The sequence below is a fragment of the Dipodomys ordii genome, unplaced genomic scaffold (genome assembly GCF_000151885.1).
Source record: "Dipodomys ordii isolate 6190 unplaced genomic scaffold, Dord_2.0 Scaffold1, whole genome shotgun sequence".
Taxonomy (NCBI): domain Eukaryota; kingdom Metazoa; phylum Chordata; class Mammalia; order Rodentia; family Heteromyidae; genus Dipodomys; species Dipodomys ordii.
The window spans coordinates 44,096,318-44,121,942 of NW_012267217.1; the positions used below are offsets into that span (position 1 = coordinate 44,096,318).

Here is a 25,625-nt window from a genome sequence, read left to right on the forward strand (position 1 = left end):
GTCAGGCTAGGGTCATTAGCATAATCAAACACTCCATTGCCTTATCAGAGTTCTTGTTCAAACTGGGTTCTATAAGACAGAGAGGGAAGCCTAAGGTTAGACATTACCAGGCAGGGAACTGAGAGGTGTCTGATTCAAGTTTTAGTCAAAGGAGAGTCTTTATCAATATTTTAATAAATTTTAAAGATGGCATTAATTGATAAATTGATAATAGGTTTGTGTTTCTGAGCTTACTACCTAGGTATCTCCACCTTTTCTTGTGGTTTGGGGATTAAATGTGGTCAATAGATAATTTCACATACAGTATTGGAACATTTTAATTATTTCTTTTTGTGCCATTTTTGGGGCTTGACCTCAAGGTCTGGTCACTATCCTTGATCCTTTTTGCCCAAGACTAGAGTTCTACCACTTAAGCCCCACCCACCTCCACTTCTGGCTTTTTTGTTGTTGTTTTTGATAGTTAATTGGAGTTAAGAGTCTCATGTACTTTCCTTTCTGGGCTGGCTTCAGACCATGAGCCTCAGATCTCAGCCTCTTGAGCAGCTAGGTTTATAGGCGTGAGCCACTGGAGCCTAGCTTGGAACACATTAACAATAATTGATCATTTTTGTTTGATCATTTTGATCAAATGATGGCTATGTATATAGTCAAATGATGACTCTGTGTGTGTGCGTGTTTGTGTGTATGATCTTTAACAAGGTTCCAAAGAGAGAATTGTACAGCTGGAGTGGAAGGAGTTGCTGGAATTCAGACACTGCTGGTGGTTGGTGTAGCTGCCTCAGCCTAGAGCATCCATCAAGAATAGGATATGGAGGTGAATGGTACTTTCAGGATCTGGCTTGGGGGAGGACCCAATCAAGTTTCTGTAGCTGAGTAGGAGCACAGGTGGAAGTGGTCTGTCTCTGCTGCACTCACAGGGGCTAATTTCAAGGGAGCTTGTGATATGCAGGGAGGTCCTCCCTGGAGTCAGTGGGAGATCATGACAAGCCCCTCCTCTACACTACCTCACTACCGGTGGCTGAGTCAGCGTGGAAAAGCCAGTTTTGTTCATCTGCTGTAGCACAGGCTTAGAAAGGTGTGTGCTTGCTTATGCATGTGCGTCCATACTCCTGTGATTTCAGCTTGATTTGACTAATGGTGGAATCTCTTCCCTTTTTCTCATTTCCCTATCAAAAATATAAGTGTGTGTGTGTATGTGTGTGTGTGTATTTTATCTTCATTACAATAGAGCTAGGTATTCTTCCTGATAAAATGCTCAGAGTTTGAAATGGTGTGGAGAATGAAAATCAATATATTAAGAACAAATCAAGAGAAATGTCTTCTCTCACTGTTTTGCTGCACTTCGATGGTTAAGTGAGGGAAACAGTGAGAGTAGAGAAAATTCATTCTGAAAAGTGAGTATATTTGTTTTAAATTTTGGTAGCCCATAGGCACTAAATAGAGTTTTCCCCCTCCCCTTCCCTTTTGCCTCTTAAATTCAGGGTGTTTGTGATGGTCTTCACCTATGGAAGTAAGTCATTCCTTAAGATAGGAATACCCCATCTCCCCCTTTCCCCTGAAGCTTACCACCTCCCACTGAGACCCTTTGGGCTATCTCTTCTTAGAACCAGTCCAGTAGTGGCTTTCCCTCCTCTGAGTTTTATCACCTCAAGGGCTCTCAATTCATATTCACCACTGTCTTTCTCATAAACATTCTCCTTTACTGGTCTCCCTCTCCAATGAAGTCATAAGCTCAAGGATAAAGTTTCTACCCTCTGAATTACTTCTCAATTAATTATGTGGATAAACACAGCTCTGGCTGGGCGCTGGTGGCACATGCCTTATAATCTTAGCTACTCAGGAGGCTGAGATCTGAGGATCCAGGTTCTAAATCAGCAGCACAGGAAAGTCCATGAGATTCTTATCTCCAGTTAATCACAGAAAAAGACAGAGGTGGTGCTGTGGCTCAAGTGGTAGAGCACTAGTTTTGAGCAAAAGGAGCTTAGGGACAGCACCTAGGCTCAGACTGGAAAAAACCAAAACCCAAATAAAAAACAAACAGAGCTCCGGAAACTGATGAGATACGCCGCTTAACTTTTCCTATTTAAACAGAACATGTCTGTTATTATTTATCCCAACTAAAAGTTTATAATTTATCCTGTATGTTCCCTCAGCAGAAAGGAATCTTGCTCAAAAGGAAGAAAGACATTTTTAGAAACAGCTTTCTTGAGATATAATTCACTGTCTATGTCAAGTTTCTGTAGCTGAGTAGATTTACAGTTTATTCACAGTGCTGTGTTCACAGATGTATATACCAGTCACCATAATTTGGAACCTGTTTGTTACCATTAATAAAGTCTGTACTCTTTTTTTTTTGTCAGTCCTGGGGCTTGAACTCTGGACCTGGGCACTGTCCCTCTGCTCTTCAGCTCTAGCTAGCCTTCTACACTTGAGCCATAGCACCACGTCTGGTTCTCTGGTGGTTAGCTGGAGATAAGAGTCTCATGGACTTTCCTGCCCCAGCTAGCTTTGAACTATGATCCTCAGATCTCAGCCTCCTGAGTAGCTAGGAAACAGGCATGAGCCACCAGCACCCAGCAAGTCTGGACTCTTTACTAATCACTCACTTTTATTCACTCATTCCCCCAGCTGTGAGCAACCACAAATCTCGTTGCTATCTCTATAACTTTGCTTGTTCTGAGTAGTTCATATATTATATGATCTTATGCAACTGGACTAATTTCTTCATGTTTTTAAGGATCATTCATATGTGCTGATCATATCAGCCAAATAATAGGCCATTGTATGTATATATCACATTTTGTTTATCCAATAACCCATTGACAATTAGACCTTTGGACTGTTTTTTTACCTTTTGGCTGTTTTGTGTATAAGGTTTTGTTTGAACGTAGATTTTCAATTTCTTTGATTCTATTCATAGGATGGAATTGCTTAATTAAAGCTATGAAGGTATATGAATGTGGCTGGGAATGTGGCTTAGTGGTTGAGTGCTTGCCTAGCATGCACAAAGCCCTGGGTTCGATTCCTCAGCACCACATAAATAGAAAAATCTGGAAGTGGGGCTGTGGCTCAGTGCTAGCCTTGAGCTAAAAGAAGCTCAGGGGTCAGTGTCCTGGCCCTGAGTTCAAGCCTCAGGACTGGAAAAACAAAAACAAAACATATATGCATGTTTTCTTTATAATTTGGGCTCTTAAATTTAGTTCTAGCCTTATACCAAGTTAATTTTTTGTATGTGATACGAATTAGAGGTCCAGTTTATCTTTTCATTTTTCCCGCTTTTCTTTCTTTGCATCTGGATATTTCATTTTCCCAGTACTATTTGTTGAAAAGACTATTGTTTCCCCACATCTTTGTCAACACTCAGTTGGATATAGATATATAGGTTTACTTCTGGCTTCTCTATTATATTCCATTCATCCATATTGTCTTTATGTAACACCTCACTGTTTTGATTACCATTTTCCATTAAAAAGTCCATTATAAAACAATCAGTAGGGCTAGGTATAGTGACCTACTGTAATCCTAATTAGCAGCGCAAGAGGTAGGGATAAAGAGGATCATGGTTCAAGGATGGCTTTCAAAAGACCCCTTCTCAATCCATAGCTGTGTGTGGTGGCAGGTTTTTGTCATCCCAGCTGTGTGGGAAAATGTAAGTAGAATGATTTTGGTCTGAGGCTAGCTCAGCCCCTATCAAGATCCTACTCCAAAAAACAAAACAGAACAACAACAACAAAAAAAAAACTAAAGAAAAAAGAGTTGTGGGCATGCTCAAATGGTAGAGCACTTGCCTAGCAAGGTGAGGCCTTGAATGCAAACCCTAGTACTGAAAAAAAAGCTCATTTGGGATAGGCATTATTTTTGTTTAAGTAAATGTAGAGAAGATACTAACTTCCTGGGAGGGCAACTGTACTAGAGTACAAATAAATTCCATAGATATGCACAATAGCAAATATGAATAACGTATTCCATGCAGTTGAGCCTCTGATGGCTAAGAATTGATTTAAAAAATCACTCTGGAGTTCAAAATAAAGATGTTCAAATTATGATGATAAATTTCAGGGAACACTGAGGTATACTAATTTCTTACATTTACATTCATATACCGATTTAAAGGCAACAGAATGTGGTCTCTTCCCATCTTTTTCATCATTCTTATCCTGGAATTTAGTAAAGTGGGAATTTGTCATCACTAGTAGTTTTCAGGAAGGTATTTAAACAGCGATAATAAGAACTGATTTGTGGGGGCATTGGTGGCTCACACCTATAATCCTATCAACTCTGGAGGCTGAGATCTGAGGATAGCTTTTCAAAGCCAGCCTGAATATGAAAGTCCATGAGACTTTTATTTCCAATTAACCATTAAAAATCTGGAAGTAGAGCTGTGCTTCAAGTGGTAGAGAGCACGAAGCTCCAGGGATAGCACCTAAGCCCCAAGTTTAAACCCTAGGACCAGCACAAATTAAAAAGAAAAAAGAATGAACTCATTTGCTCCGAGATAAACTGGAAAGTAGGATAACCAACATTCCTAATTTCTCTGCAGCTTTTGAGAGCTTCTGGGATGCATTTTTTTTCTGCTAAAATGGGAGAGTCTCAGGAAAAGTGGGCTAACTGGGTTGCTCTAGAGTTGTTAGCAGAGGCAAGGTAAAATATTAGGCTATTTAACTCTTAGCCCTTTTCCAAGTGAGGATGATCTAAATCAAGCAGGCCATTTCTACTTTGGAAAATTCTGCTTAAAACACGCTCTTCTTGTATCCTTTCTCAAACCAATCTGAGACATCAGCTACTCTCACACCATCCTCAGCCTTCCCTTATTTTGGTGTTGAAACCACAGTGAGCTTTATGTTTTCCCTTTCCCTGGGGTCCTTTCCTCTCTCTTGTAGACCAAAGGTCTCTGTAAATACTGTGTCCTGATCAACAGGAAGGAAGTGGATATTCCAAATAATGTCAGGGTCAGATAAGTTGCTGGGATCACTACCTATTGGAGATCAGTTAGTATTTAAAGATAAGCAAGAGCCACTTAGTGCCAGGCACACAGGTTGTATGTTTATTGCATCTTGATGTGAATTGTAACAAGAGAAGCACAACCTAGTACACATCGATGACTCGTCTCAGAGAGCCAACTTTGGCATCCATGGCGCCCCAGTCGTGGTAGCGCCTGTAGTCTCCAGGTCTGAGCAGGTACTGGCGGCCCCGGTAGTTGGGCATCTCATAGAGGATCCAGCAGCCCTCCAGAACATGGAGGGAGTAGATCTCATTGAGACGGAAGCGATCGTGGATGCAGGAGCAGTCCTCTGTGAGCTCAGACACAAGGCCGCGGTAGTCATCTCTCTCATACAACCTTATCCTGTGAGAGCTGGTCTGTTGGGATGAGAAGAAGAAAAGTCATGGCATAGATGCTTAGTGTCAGCCAAAGAGATGTGATCAGGCTGTATCTTCGTGAAACATGGTCTTTGGTCCCTCCTGTGAAGCATGTGTCTTCCCTAATCCCACTACTTACCTTGTTGTTTTTACAGATTAGAAAGTGTATTAAAATAAAGCTGACCTGACCAGTGAACTAGAGATCTTGCAGAAGAAATGAACATTGAAATGCAGGGAATAAAGGCATTTCCTTTGTAAGTAACCAGCTGTCACAACCCTGCGTAATGAGTCTGCAGAAGAGATTTAAAGTCCCTCTCCATTATGACAGCATGTAACTGCATCCTATCCACTGTTTTGTTTTTTTTTAAGTCATTCCTTGCATTCTTGATCTACAATGGCTCATATTAGCTCCAGGTCTATCTTTCAAAGAACATTTTTCCAAGCCATTTAAACCATTTTCATTTCTTGCCCTCAAAGAAAGGATCTATTTTTTATTTATATCTCCATGCATCTGCAAATTTTCCTTTCCTGCATCTGGTTTCAATTCTTGAATCTCCTTGACAAGCCACATCATTTGTGTCATCAGACTGTATGTATCAACACGTGCTCCATATGACTGAAAAGCTCTTTGGTGTGGGCTGTGTCCATGAAATACTATTTATCTTTCTCTGCTCCTTGTAAGAAACTAGTTGGTAATCACTCCTTGGAAAAACAAAGTCACAAGAGATGTAGCATGCTTTTCTATGCTAGTGTACAGGAGAGTCTAGTGAAGAAAAATCACCAATATAGGCAGAATGCCTTCTCATTCATTGTCCTTCCAGGTTCTGGTAAGTTTTTATTTAACAAGAATTACCTTTCACTTATTTTTGGCAAGGAAGGAGATTTTTGGTTAGCAATTAGGGATCTCCTAGATGCTACCTTGTTTTATTTAGTTAATTTCTTATTCAAATCTGTATATCTTGACTGTGCACAGTATTTCTAAGTAGGTACCATGTATGTTAAACAATGGTTAATATATTATTACCTTGTATGGTTATCATGTTATGGTGAGAGTGGTTAGCATGCCCTCTCAGCATTTTAAAAGAATATGATATGTGATCATTAGCTGTAGTCAACATCTAAAATATAGCTCTTGAACTATCTAATTGTAAATTATTTGACCACCATCTCTGCCAACCTTCCTGTCCAGCTGCTCCAGCCATTCGTTAGTCATCACTGCTCTTCTCTCTGTTCTGTTAAACCAATGTTTATACGCTTCTGCAAATAAGCCTAGTCATGTGGCATTTACCCTTCAACCCTCCAGGATGCTCTACAACTTTGCAAATGACAAGATTTAACTTATGTGTCCCTATCCTTGCTGAGAACAGCAATAGAAAGCAACTAGCAAGCAGGGGTTGACGGTCCCTGATCACCGATGCTATGACTTCCTTCAGTGAAGGTGAAGCCAGACTCACATAAGGGATTGAGCGGCAGGAGCGGATGGAGTCGCTGAAGCCCATCCACTGCTGGTAGTCGGGGTAGTCGCCCCGCCGCAGGAAGTACTGGTAGCCCTGGTAGTTGGGGCGCTCATAGAGCATCCAGCAGCCGCTGTCCACGCGGATGGAGTTGCAGCGGCTGAAGTAGGTCTGCAGGTTGGGGCAGTCGGTGCTGCATTCGTAGCAGCGGCCCTGGAAGCCGCGGTCCTCGTAGAAGGTGATCTGCAGTGTAAAACATTGGTGAGAGCAGATGGTCAGCTCGAAGGCGCACCCCCCATCACAGACCCAACACCCAGCAGCCACGAATGGCACCTCTGTTGGCTCACCTTTCCCATAGCTGTTGACAGCGAGTGGTCAGTGTCCAGTGTGATGGGGACAGAAGTAGCAGCGGGTATATATAGCAGGGTGGTTGCTGTGCTGGCAAGAACCACACAAAAGGGACCTGGGGGTCATGCGTAAGGGGATTTCTGTGTTCTCACTCTCGCTCTCTCTTTTTCATTTGGGATCATGGGGCTGGGGGCTCTCATTCTTTCTGGCATTTTCGACGTGTCCTCCCTCCGCTCCAGTGAAAGGAATTAATGTCAGCAGAGCCATTATGACCTTGGAGACAAAGGGCGCCTTTTCCATCCTATGCAGCTCTCTGGAAATACATTACATGGCCAGCATTTTGCAATGTTTTGCCTATAGAAACTGCTGAGGTGGAGCTCAGGGAGTTGCATCTGCAGGAGCACATGAGGATCATAAATTCCAGAAGGTTCTGAAGAGCAAGAGGGGCAGCAGAAAGTCTCAAGCAACTCTTCAGGTAGAATGACACGTGCATTTCTTTAGCAGTACAATAGGGTTCTAGTTTTGGGTTTTGTGGGTTTTTTTTTAAGCCTGCACATGTTTAGGATAAAAAGATGAGAACTGTGTACATTAAAATGTCAATGATGAGTGTTAATGGATGGCAAGATTAGAATTCCTCCTTTTGTTTTTACTTCTTTTTGCTTTTTTAATTTCTTTAATTTTCTATTATAAATATGGTTTGCAATTCCATGGTAAAATTAATTTTTTAATTATTTTTAAAATATATGAGTTTGAGATGATGGTAAAAATATTTTTTGGAAATAGATATATTTCCAAGTGTTTACATAATAAACTCTTCATTTGAAAATAAACATTTGAACTGGAGGTCTAGCTCCAACCATGAACCCAGCAAGCATAAGGCCTTGAGTTCAAACTTCAGTAATATCAATAAATAAATATACAGACAGACAGATAGATAGATCATCCAAGAGCAGGAGACACTTATAAAATAGGAAAATGCACAGAATCCTTTCACTCCCCTCCCATGGCCACCCTTCATCCAGAATTGCCTTTTAATTTTATAACTAGTGTTACAATTTGCCTGGTGTTTTCCTCATCAAAGTTACTGAATCCAGTGACTACTTGAAAAGCTTTTCCCATTTCTGTCTGCTACTGAGTGTGAGCCCTATCAGCTATGCAGAGGTAGAAAATGATCCAAACTTCAGATTGTCTTTTGTCATTCCATGCCTGCATATGTGTGAAGATGAAATCAACCTCCTTTGTGCTTCTGTCCCATGGAGGGAATCTAAAAAGATATCTAACTACAGCTAGCAATACATTCACAATGCTGTTTCTGAAAACATGCAGCAACACTTACAACAACTGTGTGGATGGTAAGAGGAGAGGTAGCAAAAGGCAGCAAGAAAAACTATCCTCTTCTAACTAGCAGAACTGGACAAAAGAAAACTGGGTGTAGTCATAGGGTAGAGCCATGGCAGTGTGTACAGGGACTACAAGTCACTTGAGCTTGCCTCTGCCTCCATCCTAATGCTGCAAGTCTCCTGGCAAATCTCAGGAACAACTGAGATCAAGCTCAGTGTACAAATGGCCATTGTGGTCTCCTCAGCCACAACTCCACATGGAAATACACCACCATTTTCTGCAGCAATCAATAAACCCAGATGTGTTTTTGCACACAGTAACGCAACTGTTCTGCAGGAGGGAAGACAGTTTGGAATGCCCAAACTTGAAGAAGGATACTGTGCTGAAGTTCACTTGATCATTGTCATTACAAACATTAACAGGCTAAGCCATGCCTAATCAGTATTTTGGGAAGCTATCAAAACAACAGAACATTTTCTTTTCCTATTAGCCATTATAGTCCACTGAGAGAAAGCTTGTACCCATTTTTCTTTAATGCTTTATTGAAATGATTTTATTTTATTTTTCCATTTAGGAATATAATAAAAGAAATCAATCGCAGATTATTCTTTATTTTGGATTAAAACTCTGCAACACTGCCTCCTCTTCCACCGCTGCTCAACATTCAATGCTAAACACTTGTAAAATGTATATAAAGCCAGCTGCCTGCTTGGACACAGACATATCATATGCTTTCTGAATTATCTAAGTTTTCCAGTCACAATGAAGCAGCATAAGCTATATTTTTTTCTCTTTGACAAAACAGAGTTGTGCCATATACTTATAAGAGAAGAAAGCTCAATATTAAAAACAGCATCCAATACAATTTGCATCAAAAGCTAAATCTAAAGTAAAGCATGCTGCCAGGGCTGCCGTTTTGAGATGCTTTTTTAAAAATCTCCTCCCAGAGGCCTTGTCAATGACGGACCAGGATTCAAATCCAAGTTCTAAGTGACCTGCAAAATGAAAAGATAATTTTGGTATCAAGCACATCAATATAATGCGCACATCAAATAAACGCTAGCTTTCAATTGATAGGAAGTGAGAGGCAAATATCAGATACTAAGTGACAAAGATGGACTCAAATGTAGATTAAAAAAGTATTTCCAAAAAAAGTATTTCCATGAAACTATTTTGATAGAGTGGGAAATTTAATTATATTTCTCAACTGAATGGAATAGACAATCTCTCTCTCTAGATCCTGTATAGAATGGAAAATGCTGAAAGGGGATATTATTGGGTCAATTTGTCAATTGACCCAACTGCTACATCGGTGGAGGATGAGAAAAAAGTACCAATGTGCTTGGTGCCATTGGCTCATGACTGTATTCCTAGCTACTTAGGAGGCTGACATCTGAGGATTGCAGTTTGAAGTCAGCCTGGACAGGAAAGTCTGTGAGACTCCTATATTCAAGTCACCACCAAAATGCCAGAAGTAGAGTGTGGCTCAGGTGGGAGAGTGCAAGCCGTAAGTGAAAAAGCTAGAGGACAGCGTCTAGACCCTGAGGTCGAGCCCCAGTACTGGCAAACAAGCAACAGAAAACTTACCAATGTAAGATACTTTGAAGCTGATAATGTAAGGTGGTCATTTAAGAGAATGACTTTGTTCTTAGAAAATAAAATTGAAGTTTATGGGGGTTGAATGACACAATGTGTGTCACTAATGACTCAGAAAATATCACAGACTGATATCTATACAAGAAGAGAGAAAGATAAGGGATAAAATGATGAAGTATAGAACAAAACATTAACAATAATGATCTGGGTAAAAGAACTGTGTGGATTCCTTGTTCTGTTTATACAGCTTTTCTCTAAGCTTGAAATCGTTTTCAAAAACAAAAAGCTAAGTTTGCCTGGTACCAGTGTCTCATGCTTATTATCCAAGCTACTCAAGAGACTGAGATCTGAGGATCACGTTCAAAGCCAGCCAGGGCAAGAAAGTCTGTGAGATTCTTATCTTCAATTAGCCACAAAAAAAGCCAGAAGTGAACTGTGGCTCAGGTGGTGGAGCACCAGTCTTGGGAAACAAAGCTCTAGGACAGCACCCAGCCCCTGAGTACAAGCCCTGGGACAGGCATGTGCACGTATACACACGCAGATAAGTTCTATTAATCCTACCCAAAGTCAGTTCTTTTTCAGCAACTTCCAAGTTAAAGGTTATGTTTGTGTCATATTATTGTAGTATGTATCGATTTGAATCTATACTCTCTTTGCCTTCTCTCTGTCCTGTTTCCTTCCATGGTAGTGTGGGTAGAGTGTTGATAAAGGGAGAAGTTGTCTTATTGCTGGCCATGACTTTAGCCCTTCTCTGAGCCTTTACACATACTTTAACTCATTTGCTTCTTGTAAAAACTCTATGAGGTAAGGGATATTATCATTTTTTTTCACAAATGACAAACTTAAGCATAACAGATTAAGTGACTCACCCAAATTGGGGGGGGGGGAGAGCCAAGATAAGACTTTATTCAGAATTTTGTATTTGCTTCCAGCCCACCTGATTTCTTCATTAAAATAAGAGAAAGGACTATTTTTTTCTTAAGTCTAGGAGGTTTTTTGGAAAACAGGTTTAAATATTAATACATATTTAAATATGTATTGGCATTAGTAGCTCATTTATTAATCCAAATGGGTATGAGAAACATCATTTTCTAAGAGAGTGTTGAGATGGGACTATTACTAGGAAAGGAGTTGGGGTGTTAAGGCTACGTGGAAGAGCTCTAAGATAGCTTGCTTTCTGAACCTTGGCCAAGGTCACGGCCAAGACAACGTCTTGGCAACAAGACAGCCTCTCCCTTTATCACCACTCTGGAAACTACAGGGCAAAAAGGAATATAAACCTTCTTATTTGAACCAACGGGAAAACAGCCAGTTAACTTGGGCATGAGTTTTCAACTACTGAAAAATTAATCATGGCTAATATCTATTTAGGGTTTACTCTAGGCCAAGCACCATTCAAGCCTTTGAACACTCATTTGCCCAGTGTAGGAGGTAGATAGCATTGTTCTGCCCATGTAAGGGTATAGAGGAAGGAGGGCTAAGGCCCAGAGAAGTTACGGAGCCTGTCCAAAGCCAGACATCCGGTAAGCACAGGTTCTAGATTCCACCTCGGAGCTTCTCCAAAGATGACATAAAGGTAAGTTCTGACAAAGTATCTGTTATCAAGTTGGCCAGTGTAAATATAGACGTTCACACTTACTTTGTTCTTTGGTAGTAAGCGTGAGAAGTTTTTTGATAATTTCCATCCTGTGTTAGGTATTTCCTTTGCAGAATGGCTGGTGATGTTTTTATTCGTTGTTCTCCTTCTTAACTTGACGCCTGTAGATACAGGTAGTAACATAGCTGGATACCAAACTTTAAAAATGCTGGGAGCCAGTGGCTTATGCCTGTAAAACTAGCTACTCAGAAAGCTGAGATGTAAGGTTTCAGATTTGAAGTAATTTGGGGCACACAGATTCTTGAGACTCTTCTCTCCAATTAGCCAGCCAAAAGCTAGAGGTGTGGGTATGGCTCAAATAGTAGAACACCAACCTTGAGCAAAAAAGCCAAGTAAGAGCTCAAGGCCTGGAGTTCAAGCCCCAGTTCCAGGACACACACACACACACACACTTTTTTTTTAAGGTGGCCTACCATATGGAAGTGGAGGTGTGGCTCAAGTGATAGAGTACTAGCCTTGAGCACAAAAAGTTAAGGTGCACTGTCCTGTCCCCAAGTACCAGCACACACAAAGAAATGTTTTTGGAAGTGGCGATATGGCTCAAGTGGTAGAACACCAGCCTTAAGTGAAAAAATTAAGCAAGAGTGTGAGGCCCTGAGTTAAGCCCTCATTACTAGCACACACACACACACACACACACACACACACACACACACACACACATGTGTCCACCCACAATTTTAGGTCTTCCCCCCGAGACTGCTTTGCTCTCTCACAAAAGGGTCTGATTTTGGTAATGGGGGAAGGATTTCCGGTCAGCAAAGCTCCTACTTCTTTCAGCTCCACCAGGTGGAAATCTAGTTGGCATTACGATGTTGGCCTTTTCCCATGTTCCCTCCTCCCAATTTACTTCAGTTCCTCTGTGCAGGTGGAGCGGATGGGCTTACTCTGTTTCCCGGAGTATTCTGCTGCAGTGGGGGCCGTCAGCATGGCAAAGGGGTGCAAGGAACGGAACAAGGGAGCCCGGGGAGCCTGAAAGCAAAACAGTCCTGCTGATACTTTGTAGGGTTAACACCTGCCTCTTACCACCTGTTTAACCGATCCAGAGTTCCTAGACTTTACCAAATGGCCCATAGATGCAACCTGTGAAACCGTGAACTTGACACCCTGCCTTTGCTCTTGTCCTTCGTTCCTATTTCATACTTTTCTGGGTAAGCTACTTCCTCCCTTTCTGCCTGAAGTTGCCTGCTTTTCCTCTGTGATGCGGCTCAAACATCCTCTTTCTGGAGAAACTTTCCCTGCCCCTGCTTCCCCTAGTCTCTTCCCAACCTCATGACTGATTTTCCCTGTAGCCAAGCATGGAGTCACACAGAACAAGATCACGAGTGTGGTTTGTCATCGCACAGCAGTGTATCAGACGGCCTTTAAGGCTAGGATTGTCCCTGCCCTTTCAGATTGCATTTAGTGAGACCTGCCGGAGGCCAGGCCCTCACTTCTGTTTCTCTGGGGCTGAGTCCGGAGAGAGAAGCCTTGAGCTAAATACAAGATAACCAGGGTAGTTACACCTGGGGAGATCAGCAATGCTTTCCCCATTCAGAAAGCAAGCCAGGGTGAGGCAGAGGCTGAAGGGAACATGAGAGTTGGGGAATGAGACATAGATCATGTGGCTCCCTGATGATCCATGTTCACAGCTGCACGTTGCTGTGGCTTTCTGGGTGCCCTGAGAAGCCTAAAATATTATTAAGCATTGGTGTGACAAGGTCTGACAGGCTTTTGAAAAGGGTCTCTCTGGAGCTAGAGGGCAGTTCAGGGTAGTGCACTTGTCTAGCATGCAAGATGTCCTGGGATCCACCCTCAGCATTGCAAAATTAATTAATTTAAAAAAAAAAGGAGGCTGGATATTGGTGGCTCCTAACTCTAATCCTGGCTGCTCAGAAGGCCAAGATTTTAGGATTGAGGTTCATAGCTGGACTGAGCAGACAAGTCTCTGAGACTTTTGTCTCCAATGAACCAGCCAGAAAGAAGCCTGAAGTTTAGAAGTGGCTCAAGTAGTGCAGTGCCAACCTTGAGCAAAAAATCCAAATAACAGCACAAAGCCTTGAGCTCCCATCCCAGTACCAGCACAAAAAAAAGGAAGGAAGGAAGGAAGGAAGCAAGGAAGAAAGGAAGGAAGGAAGGAGGGAAGAGGAAGGGAGAGAGGGAGGGAGGGAGGGAAGAAGGAAGGAGGGTGGAGGAAGGAAGGAAGTAGAGAAAGAAGGAGAGAGGGAGAGGGAGAGAAGGAGAAAGGAAGGAAGGAAGGAAGGAAGGAAGGAAAGAAAATCTCTTTACTGTTATGGGGGGAATAGGTTGGAGAATGGAAGCAAGGAGACCAGTTAGTTTAACATTTTAGCCCCAGAGCCTTACCAGAGGGCCTAGCACATAGTAGCCCCAGATGTTCTTGACTAGTTTGATAATTGCCATTTTAGTCAAGACATTACTGGTTAACGGCATCAATTTTAGTACCAAACTGTATTTAACACAAGCCCCACCATTTACAATATGTGTGACCTTAGGTGTGTTACATAGCTTCTCTGTGCCTGTTTTTTTATGTGATATTAATAATACTGGTGACCCCTCATGGGGTCCTAGTAAGGCGTAAAGATTGAACAAAAATAAAGTGCTTTGAATAATACCTGACACATCATACAATCCTGAATATTAGCTTTCACAATGATGATGGTGATAATTACTTTTTGTATTTCTCATCATCACCATCATTTCTAACCTTCCAAAGGAGTCCTGTGGCAGATCTGAAGGCTGATGGCTCTAGCCTGTCATCCTACCTACTCAGGAAGCTGAGATCCGGAGGCTTATAATTTGAGGCAAGCTCTGGTAGAAATGTCTGAGAGATAACATTTCCAAAAGAGCCAGCAAAAATCAGGACTGGAGGTATGGCTCAAGTGGTAGAGCTCAAACCAAGCAGGCAAGCCAGAGCAAATGAAGTCCTGGGTTCAAGCCCTGGTATAGCCATAAAAAAAAAAAGTAATCAGCGGTTTCATGGTCACCATTCCTGTACAGGATCATGCTCATCTACCAGAGAAAGGTTGAATGACTTGCTGACATAAAACTAATTAAAACCAGGGAATCTAAATTCTCTCTCTCTCTCTTTCATTCTCTCTCTCCTCCCAGGAAGAAAAGCTTGCCAGACTCCAGCTTCATAAAGGGAAGCTGGATGTGGTGATATATAATTGTGAGCCCAGGAAAGATGAGAGGCTTTAAGTAGGGAGGTACTCAAGAGAGAATTTGTGTCAGAAACAGCTCATACCTGCAACCCTAGCCACTCAGGAGGCTAAGATCCAAAGATTAAGGTTCAAAGCCAGCCAGGGCAAGAAAGTCAACAAAACTATCTCCAATTAACCACCTCTCCCCATCCTCAGAAAGCCAGAAGTAGAACTGTGACTCAAGACATAGAATGCCAGCCTTGAGCAAAAAAGCTAAGGGACAGTGCCCAGGTCCTGAGTTCAAGCACCAGCACTGTCACAATCAATCAATCAATCCATCAATCCATCAATAAAAGTAGGCATAAAACCCCTTTCAGAGGTCTGTATAATCCAGTCAGGGTCAACATCCTCTAAGAAGAGAAATTCCTTGGCAGACTGCTATTATAAGGGAGAGAGGGAGGAACACAGATTACTGCGAGGAAAACAGGCTGCTGTCAGGAATGGAGGTGGGATTGGGAATAATAACACTGCTATGGAAGGCTCCGCATGGCCCCATCATGTGCTTGACATGCATGCTCTGAAAAGAAGTCTGGTGTGGCTGGGTTAAGTATACGCATGCCTATTTGTGCATGCATATTTGTTTACCTTATGACAAATTGGGGATCAGAGACACTGAATAACTTATCAGAGGCCACACAGCTAGCAAGACGTGGGCCAGTCTGTTTGCCTTTGAAACCATGCTTCGGGCTTTGGGTGTTGAATAGGCCGGATGCACAGGGCAGTCCTAGAACCTGGGATGCACGTTAGAAAGCCAGAAGGAAGGCAGAGGCCCTTGTCCTTCTCTCTCCAGGGCTTTGTTTCTCCTCCTTCTTTCTGAGGATCTCCACCTCCTTTTCCTCCATCAAATGGAGCTAAGGAGGTTTGTTGTTTGTTTTGGTGGCACGGAGATTTGAATTCAGAGCTTTGTGCTTGCAAGGTAAGTACTGTACAACTTGAGCCACACCCATAGCCATTGATTTGTTTTTCAAATGGGTCTGGTCTTTATACCTGGGCCAGCCTGAACTGAGATCCTCCTATTTGTGCTTCCTTTGTAGCCAAGAGGATAGGCATGGTTGAGATGGAATCACATGCAGTTTTCCCCCCACCTGGCTGGTCTCAGCCTCTGAAGTAGCGAGATGGTTTCTTGGTTGTTGTTGTTTGTGGTACCGGAGTTTGAACTCAGGGCCTCCCACTTGCTAGCCAAGTGCTCTACCACTTGAGTAATGCCACTAGCACTTTCCCAAAGAATATTTTGATCACTTGCTTTATTGGCTAAAGGAAAATATATGCTTTTTTTCAGTTTCAATTTAGTAGGATATTTTCTATTTATCTGAAGGTAATAGCCCTTACTTATGTAAAGGTTTTAGTTGATTTAATTTTTTTGCTTTTATTGTAAAGATGCTGTACAGAGGGGCTACAGTCACATGAGTAAGGCAATGAGAACATTTCTTGTGGTACATTGTTACCTCCTCCTTTGTTATTCTCCCACTATACCTTCCCTCTCCCACCTCCCTCACTCCTCCCCACCACCAGAAGTTGTAAAGTTCATTTCCAACATAGCATCTTGTGGGTATCATTGTAGCAATGAGTCATCTTGTATCCTTGTTTCAGTATTTTGTTATTCCCCTTCCTCTTCCCAAATTAGATAAATGTATATACAAGATATAGGGTACCAAAATCTATTATAGTGACAACAGGGGAATATACCATAGGGGGAAGAACATGCAAAAGAAACAAAAAAATCACATAGTACATTAAAAACAACAATGAAGAAAGACCTCTTGTGTCATATTTTGGGGTTCATTTCGCTTAGCATCATCTTATATGGCCATATGTACATAGCTTTTAAGCTTTTCTGCTCATCTGATAAACTTATCCTAGATGTATACTAGTTATTGCAAATGAGGAAAACCATGGGACCTATATTTCTTTGGGTCTGGCTTACTTCACTTAGTATGATTTTTTCCAAGTCTTTCCATTTCCTAACAAATGGAGTCCTGGGTACAAAAAGCACAGCTGGATATCAGGCGGGACTCTGAGGCTGTGATATCTTTCTACCACCTGGTGGCAGCAAATAATCTTGATGAAAACCATGGAGTCTGAGTCCAGTTCCCACACTGTATCACTGGACATTCCAGTTGCTGGAAATTCTCCATAATCTGCTTAGTATTCAACGGGGCTTCAAGCCTTTACTTGGGAAGGATTTTAGCTGTTGTTTAGGTGACATTTTATCCAAAAGAACAGAAGGTCATTTCAGATATACAGCAATTAAAGGACTTTTGCAGTATCTTTTTTTTTTTAAACCAACTCTGTCCCCTATTTAAAACCATTACCCCCTAAAAAAATTATATGTCACCCCAAAGGACTATAATTTGAAAGTTTAATTTGAGAAATGCTACACTTCCACTGAGAGGTCCTGCCAGTTCTTTCTTTAGTATGTGGAGAAAGACTAGGAGAAAAGGGATAGAGGGCAGCCACAAGAGAAAGGGGTGGGGGAGGTGCACGGTGACAATTCTTGAGGGAGGGAGGAGGAGCTTGTGGGTTTCCATAGAGAGCCTCAGATGCATATATTGCTTCCTCAACTCTTACCCTTCATGATGACTCCTTATCCAGAGAGGACAAAGTTTACATCTGGTTAATAGTACACACAGACGCTTAATTAGCTATTTAATCTTTTTGATATTTAGAGCAGTGGTTATCAACTAAATGTGATTTTTGTCTGTCAGGGAAATCTGGAGACATTTTTTATTGTCACAGCTGGAGAAAGTGTACCTGCTTCTGACAGGTACAGGCCAGGGAGGCAGGTGAACATCCCACTGATAGTCCTTAACTCCAATCCCAAGACTCTCTATACATGTCAAAGATAATTATCTGGAACAAATATAAAAATTCCAATATACTGGGAGAGAGTGAGGAAAGGCATAATAGTGACATTGTCCAAATAGATGTACTCATTACCTGACTTATGTAACTGTAACCTTTCTATATATCACCTTTATAATAACAATTTAAAATATTTTTTTAAAGCCCAATACAGAGGAACATAGAAACCAGATAACCAGCCCTTGAGTACCAGAGCCTTAATTATCACTATCATTCTGAAGTTACATGCACTAAACACTAGGGCTTCATTGCTATTCCCTCAATGCCCACAATCCCACCTATTTCTCAGCTTTTACAAATGAACCAGACACTCACAAAGGCTAGAAACAACACCCAGGATTACTGTGCTGTAACCATGCTATCCTCCACTAAAGTGTATATGTACTCAAGGAATATAGTGTAGATTTTTGTATAGAACTGTTATTTCATAATGGATGTCCAAAAATATAGCATTATACATGTATAAATTTAATAATCTCTCGCAAAATCCCTTACCTTGGTAGTACCAGAATCAGCTCCATAGATTTTAAAGACTTCTTCAATTGGAACACTGTTCTGTTAAACAACAACGACAGTATATTGTCACATCACAACTTTTCTCTTATTGTAAAACAAAGCTCTCATAGTTCCAGTTCTAATACTGTGTGTCATAGCATGGGCAGTGAGGAAGTGTGTGTGTGTGTGTGTGTGTGTGTGTATGTGTGTGTGTGTGTGTTGGGGCTTGAACTCAGGACTTAGGCGCTGTTCCTGAATTTTTATGTTAAGGCTAGCACTAGAGCCACAATTCCATGTCCAACTTTTTGGTAGTTAACTGGAGATAGAGTCTCATGGACTTTCCTGCCTGGGTTGGCTTAGAACCACAATCCTCAGATCTCAGCCTCCTGAGTTGTGAGGATTGTACAGGCATGAACCACCTGTACCCAGCTTCTTCTTTTTTTGTCTTAAAAATGAGATGTTTGTTATGAGTAAATACTAAACATTTAGAAGTATTGGTTGGAAAAATACCATAAATATTCATGAATATAAAAATGCATACAGTAGACGTGATCTATCCATCCATCCATCCATCCAAATAGTGTTCCTTACCATTAAGATTCCAGCATAGGATGACAAAATCATTGCTTCTCGTTCTCTGCGGTTTGGATACATGGGTCTGCCATGAAACGGCATATTCCTAAGGGGGAATATAAATAAGAATGGTGGGTTTAGTCTTGTTTACAGTCCTGGGGATTGAATCCAGGGCCTTGTTCTTGCTAGGCAAGCATTCTACCATCTGAGCCACACGCCAACCTTGTTTTTGCTACCACTGATTTATAACATTGAAGTGTTGACTCTTTGCTAGTAAAACACTTTGGATGTGTATGTGTGTGTATGTGTTTTCAATACCAGTTTGAATTCAGTGCTTGCTAAGCAGGCACTCTAACAGTTGGGCCATTCCTCTAGTCTTATTTTGCATTGGTTATTTTCAAGATAGGGTCTTCTTGTTTAGTTCAGCCTGGACACCCTCTCTTTGTCACCTGGAGGATAGGTACATGCCACCCAGTCTAGCCACTGATTAAGACAGAATCTTCTTGATTCTGTGTGTATTTTGTGTGTGTATATATGTATGTGCATGTGCACACACACCAATACTGGGACTTACATTCAGGGCCTGGTTACTATCCTTTGGCTTTTTGTTGTTGTTGTTCAATCACTCTACCACTTGAACCACAGCTCCATTTCTGGTTTTATGCTGATTAATTGAGGATGAGAGTCTCAGACCTTTCTTCCCTGGGGTTGGCTTTGAAAAATGATCTCCAGATCTTAGCCTCTTAGCCTCTTAAGTAGCTAGGATTATTGGCATGAGTCACTGGTGTTCAGCTCTCTTGAACTTTTTTTTTTTGGGGGGGGGTCTGGTCTTGGGGCCTGAACTCTGGGCCTGGGTGCTGTCCCTCAGCTCTTCAGCTCAAGGCTAGCGCTCTACCACTTGAGCCACAGCGCCACTTCTGGCTTTTTTTTTCTGCTTATGTGGTGCTGAGGAATCGAACTCAGGGCCTCATGCATGCAAGGCAAGCGCTCTACCACTGAGCCACCTTCCCAGTCCCTCTCTTGAATTTTTATACTAGAACATTTTTAAGCCGAGGCTAGCTTCAAAACTTGATTCCACACCCCCCAACTACCTAGGATTTCCAGTAATGACAATGAACTTGTCCTGTTTCCTCTTGCTTATGCAGCTAGCAAACATTAGCCCACTGGCCACTGTGGTAGAGGTTTATGGCTTTGCTAACCAGGACCCTCACTCTATCGTGTGGCAATTTCCTGGCGCTAACGTAAGCCTCTGTATTTCTGGGGGAGGCAAAAAACATGATTCCAAGAATGGAAAGCACACTGAAGACTAAATGAGCCAGTGTGTTCCATCCCAGACAAGCCTGGGCAAATGAAACCACTGAGACACAATTCTGTGTTTTCATTAGATTCCTCCTCCCCTGCACTAAATGCTGTAATAACGTGATATAAGATTAAGAATGGTGTCTACTCAGAGAAAACAGAAGCAAATGGTAGGTGTTGGTGACATCAGCTGTGTTTGACTGATACTATGTCAAACACAGACCTAGCCACACACTTTTCAGATAGAGGCAATTAAATTGGCCTGTTTTTTTTAATTGTTTATTTGCTTTGCTTACTTGCTTGCTTAAGGTTATTCAAACTGGATTTTCTGGTTCTTACAATCAAACCCTAACTGGAATTTTCATCCAGGAACAGATGTGGAGTTGGAGACCACAGAACAGAGGAATAACTGACTTTTGGAATAGGCCATGGGTTCCTGGCCTCAGTAGTTCCCTGTTTTGACCAATTGAGTCAGTCTTCCTGGCTACTACATGGGAGAAAAAGAATAATCTTGGTAAAGAAAATTATTCCCTCATTCAAACATCTCAGCTCAGGTATCTGTCGCTTCATGTTCCAGAAACTGTGCTTGATAGAGCTCAGGAGAGACGGCAGCTTTTAACCACTATGAAAAAGACAAACACATTGGCGACTCCCACAGGCTGACAATGTGTGGGTTCCTAAGGTTTCTAGGTGAAGGGAACATTCACCCTGGAAGTGTTTCCTACTCATGTGGGAAGCTGCTGGAGAGGGATGGAATTTCCTCCATCATACATCAGAGTCACATTAAAGAGAAAAGCAACAAATGTATTTCAACTTACCTGGCCTCCCGCTCCAGCCAAGTTAAGTCTTCTGAGTGACCCAGCCATTGCAGCGCGACGCTGATGGCCAAGTCATAGTGCGCCTGGAAGGAGGGAACAGAGACAGAAGAACGGGTTTAGCCAGTGCCCAAAGGACACCCTGGACTCAATGACAATGGCCTTGCTAAGACTGTCCTATTTTATCATGTCCAAAATGAGCAGGGTCCTTTCCTAAATTTAATGTCCTGATGGTCGGCCATAAATACTTAAGGATCCACAAGCATTGAAGGTAGCTTCCCCTAGACCAGTCATTGGTTTTGTGTGGGCCAGGAAAGAAAGAATGGATGAATGGAAAGCATATTAAACTGGCAACTGGGAAATCTGGGCTCCTATCTAGGAATTGTCAACAACTTGTTTCATATTCTTGGGTGAGTGATTGATGCCCTTTGGCCATTCCCCCTGTCCCCCCCCCCCCAGATGGCATTGAGGGATGAAGTTTCAGAGATTCTGTACAGTGCTAGGACAGTGCTTTTGGAATGCAGGTGGGGTGGTGTGGGAATTCGATGTGTCTATTTGGGGAGGTTGGGCCAATTCTATGAGCTTTTCTTGGAGCTCATACTTGAAGAATGGGAGTTTCTATAGACAGAGAAGGAAATCCTGGGTGCAAGGACCAGCATGAGCAAAGGCCCAGAGGTAGAAATGATTAAGTGATCAAATATAATGCTGAGAGCCAGCTGGAGCAATCATTCCTAATGTGATCTTTTCTTGGTAATTTCCAAGAGATTTTATTTAATAAGTATATTTACCATGTGCCTATCAAAATATATTCCTTCCTGCTTCCCTATCCCAGTAAGAGGAAGGTTTGATTTGGCTTTGGCTTTTAGGGTTCTAAGTTTCTAACAACTCTAAGTGATAGAATTATTTCTTCCCAGAGGCAAGGAAAATGAAATATAAACCAAAACAAATTAAAAAAAAAATAAGGGAAGCTGGAGTCAGCCTGAGATTCAATCCAGAATATCAAAGCCAAATCCCCAAATGGTAGGTAGCTTCTCTGTATATCACTTTACTAATAACATTAAAAAAGTAAAAAACAAAATAAAAAACAACCCAAGTCCCTGACCTCCTCAATTAAACAGCACTATAATCAAGTTCATTAAAGTATGAAAAGCATAGCAGTGATCTACTTAATTTCTCTGTTTAATGTGTGTATAGAGTGAGGCTTAGCTTCAAACTGAGCTCCAAGCAAGTACTAGAAGTCAGAGAGCTTCCCTCCCTCCCCCCCTCTCTCCCTCTCTCTCTCTCTCTCTCTTCCTCAGGGCCTGGGCACTGCCCTTGAGCTTCCTTTTGCTCAAGGCTAGCACTTGACCACTGGAGCCACAGAGCCATTTCTGGCCTTTTCTGTTTATGTGGTACTGAGGAATTGAACCCAGGGCTTCATGTATAGCAAACACTCTACCACTAAGCCACATTCCCAGCCCTGAATTTCATCTTTCTGCAATTGCTTCCTCAATTCCTGTGAAGTGAGCTAACAGAGCCTAACATGAACTTGGGATTTCACAGGAACAATACAACAAATGAAGGATTATGCATTGCTTTGCTTTTTCCCACTAATGTTAATGACAAGGACATGATTGTGTTTTAGAAGTACCTGAAAGGTAATTTCAACGGAAAGGGGATATTTTGTGGAGGTGTTTTGTTGTTGTTTTTGTTGGTGCTGGGGTTTGAATCTGAACTAAGGGGATTGTGCTTGATGGGTTCAGCCCTCTACATTTGTCACAGCCTTTTCTTTAGTTATGTTTTAGATAAAATTTTGCTTTTTGTTCAGGCCAGCCTGGACTACAATCCTATTTTATGCCTCTCTCCACAGATAGGATGACAGGTAAGCACTAGCAGCCCAGATTTTTCTGTTGAGATGAAGTCTTATAAATTTTTCTGCTCAAGCTGGGCTGAAACTTTAATCTTTCTTACCTTGACTCCTCAAGTAACCACTATAAATTACCATACTCAGCTTTGATTTTTTTTATTATTATGAATGTAACATTTTTGCCCTCATTTGGGTTTTAATTTTTCTTCCCTAAAAGGACTTTTGTATTCTCATTGGCTTTTTATTCAATGAGTCAAAATAACCATACAAACTTAGAATGAGAAGATGAGTAAGAGGACAAGTATGTGTGTATGTGTGTGTGTGTGTGTGTGTGTGTGTGTGTGTGTGTGTAATAGTAGCCTGGCTTATTGTACACATTTAAAACACATTACACAATTCAGCATCAGCATGCCTTTCTTTACCACATCATCTAGAATGGAGAGTTGCCTTCTTCCTTTTGGGTCAAATTCATTTTCCCGAAGTCTGATGCCAATATAATCTCTCCTTAAAAGCAAGAGAGCAGTATTGAACCTTTGTGGGTGAGACAGGGGCTCAATCTGCCCAGCTTCCTTCCCAAACCCTCCCTCCCAGCCCAAAATACAACAGCTGTCACCCCATAGTCTGGTGGCTATGTTAATGTTCAGTTTTGGTTTACAGGAAACTTATGATGAACCGCTAACCATACTTAACTTAAATCACATTTTATCTAAAACTTTAAACCTATCATTCAGATAGAATCTGCAGGAAAGCAGGATTCACCAGAGGATTTCAGCAAGACTAAGATTGATCCTAGTCTTAATCCTATTTAAAATAAAGATTCACTTGCTGCCCATTGTACATTCAGGAGGAATACCAAAGCTGATAAATTCTAGACACAGATAATGTTTTAGAGATGCATTCTTTTCCTTAAGGCCTTTTCATATTAGCCTATAGATACCCTTAAAAGAGTAATGCATAAAACCTTAGTAATTCTGTTAGCATGTCTCTATCAGATCCTCTCCTAACAGTGATGTTAATAACAGAAGAGAGAGTAACTGTGCATGAAGAAATCATTCTAGAGTCTCTGAGGTTGAGGCTGATCCTGGAAAATCACCCATGTAATATGAGGCTAGTTGTGTATCTGTTCCTCACACTAGGGCTGGCTGCTATGATGTGAAGATTAGGTTTGTTTCTGGCTTCTAACCCCCGCCCTTTTTTTCCTTTTGTATGTGTATGTTCCTGTATTGGGGTTTGAACTCAGGACCTGGGCACTTCATTCAAGGCTGGCTTTCTACCACCTGAACCACACCTCTACTTCTAGCTTTTCTGCTGGCTAATTGAAGATAAGAGTCTCACATATTTTTCTGTCTGGGCTAGCTTCAAACCATGATACTCAGATCTCAGCCTCCTGAGTAGGCATGATTATAGGCAGCAACCACCAGCACCTAGCTCAAAAGCTTTCTTTTAAGATAGATAAAACTTTTTGAATTTTTTTTGTTGTTGTTGATCATGGTGTTTGAACTCTGGGCCTGGACACTGTCTGTGAGCTCTTCAGCTCAAGGCAAGCACTCTACCACTTGAGCCACAGTGCCACTTTGGGTTTTCTGGTAGTTAATTGGATATAAGAGTCTCATGGACTTTCTTGCCTGGGCTGGTTTTGAACTATGTTTCTCAGATCTCAGTCTCCTGAGCCACTAGGATTATAGGCATGAGCCACTGGCGCTCAGCCAAACTTTTTGAATTTTTATTGTGATATTCCAGAGCACTTTAAATCAGCCAAAATGTAGTCTTTGGCTATATAAAAGTGTACTTTCAGTTTCAAATTATAATTCTTTAGATGAGATAAGAAGAGAAGTTGGCAATCCTGATTATGGTTTGTTCTTTAGTATTATTATGACCTCCACACATATACATAAACATGTGAATTCATACATGGTTTGATCCAGTCAGAGAAAGGGCATTTTGGGGGGGGGGTCTGTGATAGGGCATTTTTTTTGGGTGGGGGGATCTGTGATAATACTTTAAATGGCCAAGATATTGTTATGACTGAGACTTATAGAATAGAATTTATCTTCTCTTCTATAGGAAACTTGGTAGATTAGTTGCATGCTAAGAAAAAGGAGATAAGTTAGCAGAGAAGACTGACAGCAAGAGAGACACATTGTAATTTAAATACTAGGCTCTTCTAAGAATCTCTGTACATCTTCTACTTGTGAGGTTGGAATCAATGGCACATTCTGTCCCCACCTGCTAACTGGAGAATTGGGAACCTCCCAGGCAAAAGCAAAGGCAACCTCCGGAGATTCAGCTCCCTGCCTCCCGTCGTTGTGAGGCCCCACTTGCAGAGGCCAAACCATCTGCCTTCCTCCTATTCTGAATAAATACATTCTTCCTTAGCTTTGTACCTACTGGCCAATCTCCAGACCATCTCTGAAAACCTACCAAATGCCAAGTACCATACATGAAAGTCATTCCGGATAATACTCACAGCAGCTTTCTCACTTCCTTCTTTAGGAGCTTTCTTTCCATGTCTGAAGGCCGCCTCCTCTGAGCCAGGTGTCCGCAGCTTACACTGCACCTGATATCCTTCAGGAAGACCCTGCCTCCCAGGAGCAGCCTGGAAGCCAAAGCAGCAAATCAGAAAGAACTTGAATTAGGGATGCTGTTGCTCCAAATACCCGTCACGGAGTGTGAAGTTGTGGAAGGGAACCAAGAGTACACAGAGTTGAGGTCTCTTATCCAGCAGGTACAAGATAAGAAAGGGGCTCAGAGGCTAGAGCACTGTACCTGTGTCTACCTGGT

At 41.7% G+C, this 25,625-nt stretch overlaps 2 protein-coding genes across 2 annotated transcripts; both read right to left on the minus strand.

Annotated features, from left to right (window-relative positions):
• Positions 1 to 5,017: 5,017 nt before the first annotated feature.
• On the minus strand, positions 5,018 to 7,188 carry Cryga (crystallin, gamma A). The gene is made up of 3 exons (XM_013036843.1): positions 7,160 to 7,188; positions 6,813 to 7,055; positions 5,018 to 5,358 (listed from the first exon to the last, which is right to left on the minus strand). The coding sequence occupies exons 1-3, from the start codon at positions 7,166 to 7,168 to the stop codon at positions 5,086 to 5,088; spliced, it is 525 nt and encodes a 174-aa protein (XP_012892297.1). The 5' UTR covers positions 7,169 to 7,188; the 3' UTR covers positions 5,018 to 5,085.
• Positions 7,189 to 9,433: 2,245 nt separating this feature from the next.
• LOC106003113 (chromosome unknown open reading frame, human C2orf80) lies at positions 9,434 to 25,374 on the minus strand. The gene is made up of 8 exons (XM_013037902.1): positions 25,312 to 25,374; positions 23,267 to 23,348; positions 21,002 to 21,084; positions 18,903 to 18,990; positions 18,312 to 18,371; positions 12,642 to 12,726; positions 11,737 to 11,855; positions 9,434 to 9,496 (listed from the first exon to the last, which is right to left on the minus strand). Exons 1-8 carry the CDS (start codon positions 25,350 to 25,352, stop codon positions 9,488 to 9,490), a joined length of 567 nt encoding a protein of 188 aa, XP_012893356.1. The 5' UTR covers positions 25,353 to 25,374; the 3' UTR covers positions 9,434 to 9,487.
• Positions 25,375 to 25,625: the final 251 nt, after the last annotated feature.

Coding starts and splice junctions, on each gene's coding strand:
- Cryga (XM_013036843.1), bottom strand. Junction 5,359..6,812: donor CCTGCCGCTCAATCCCTTAT/GTGAGTCTGGCT, acceptor TCATCCCAACAG/ACCAGCTCTCACAGGATAAG.
- LOC106003113 (XM_013037902.1), bottom strand. CDS start 25,352: ATGGAAAGAAAGCTCCTAAAGAAGGAAGTGAGAAAGCTGCT. Junction 18,991..21,001: donor TGGCTGGAGCGGGAGGCCAG/GTAAGTTGAAAT, acceptor ATTCCCCCTTAG/GAATATGCCGTTTCATGGCA. Junction 11,856..12,641: donor AGAATACTCCGGGAAACAGA/GTAAGCCCATCC, acceptor CTGTATCTACAG/GCGTCAAGTTAAGAAGGAGA.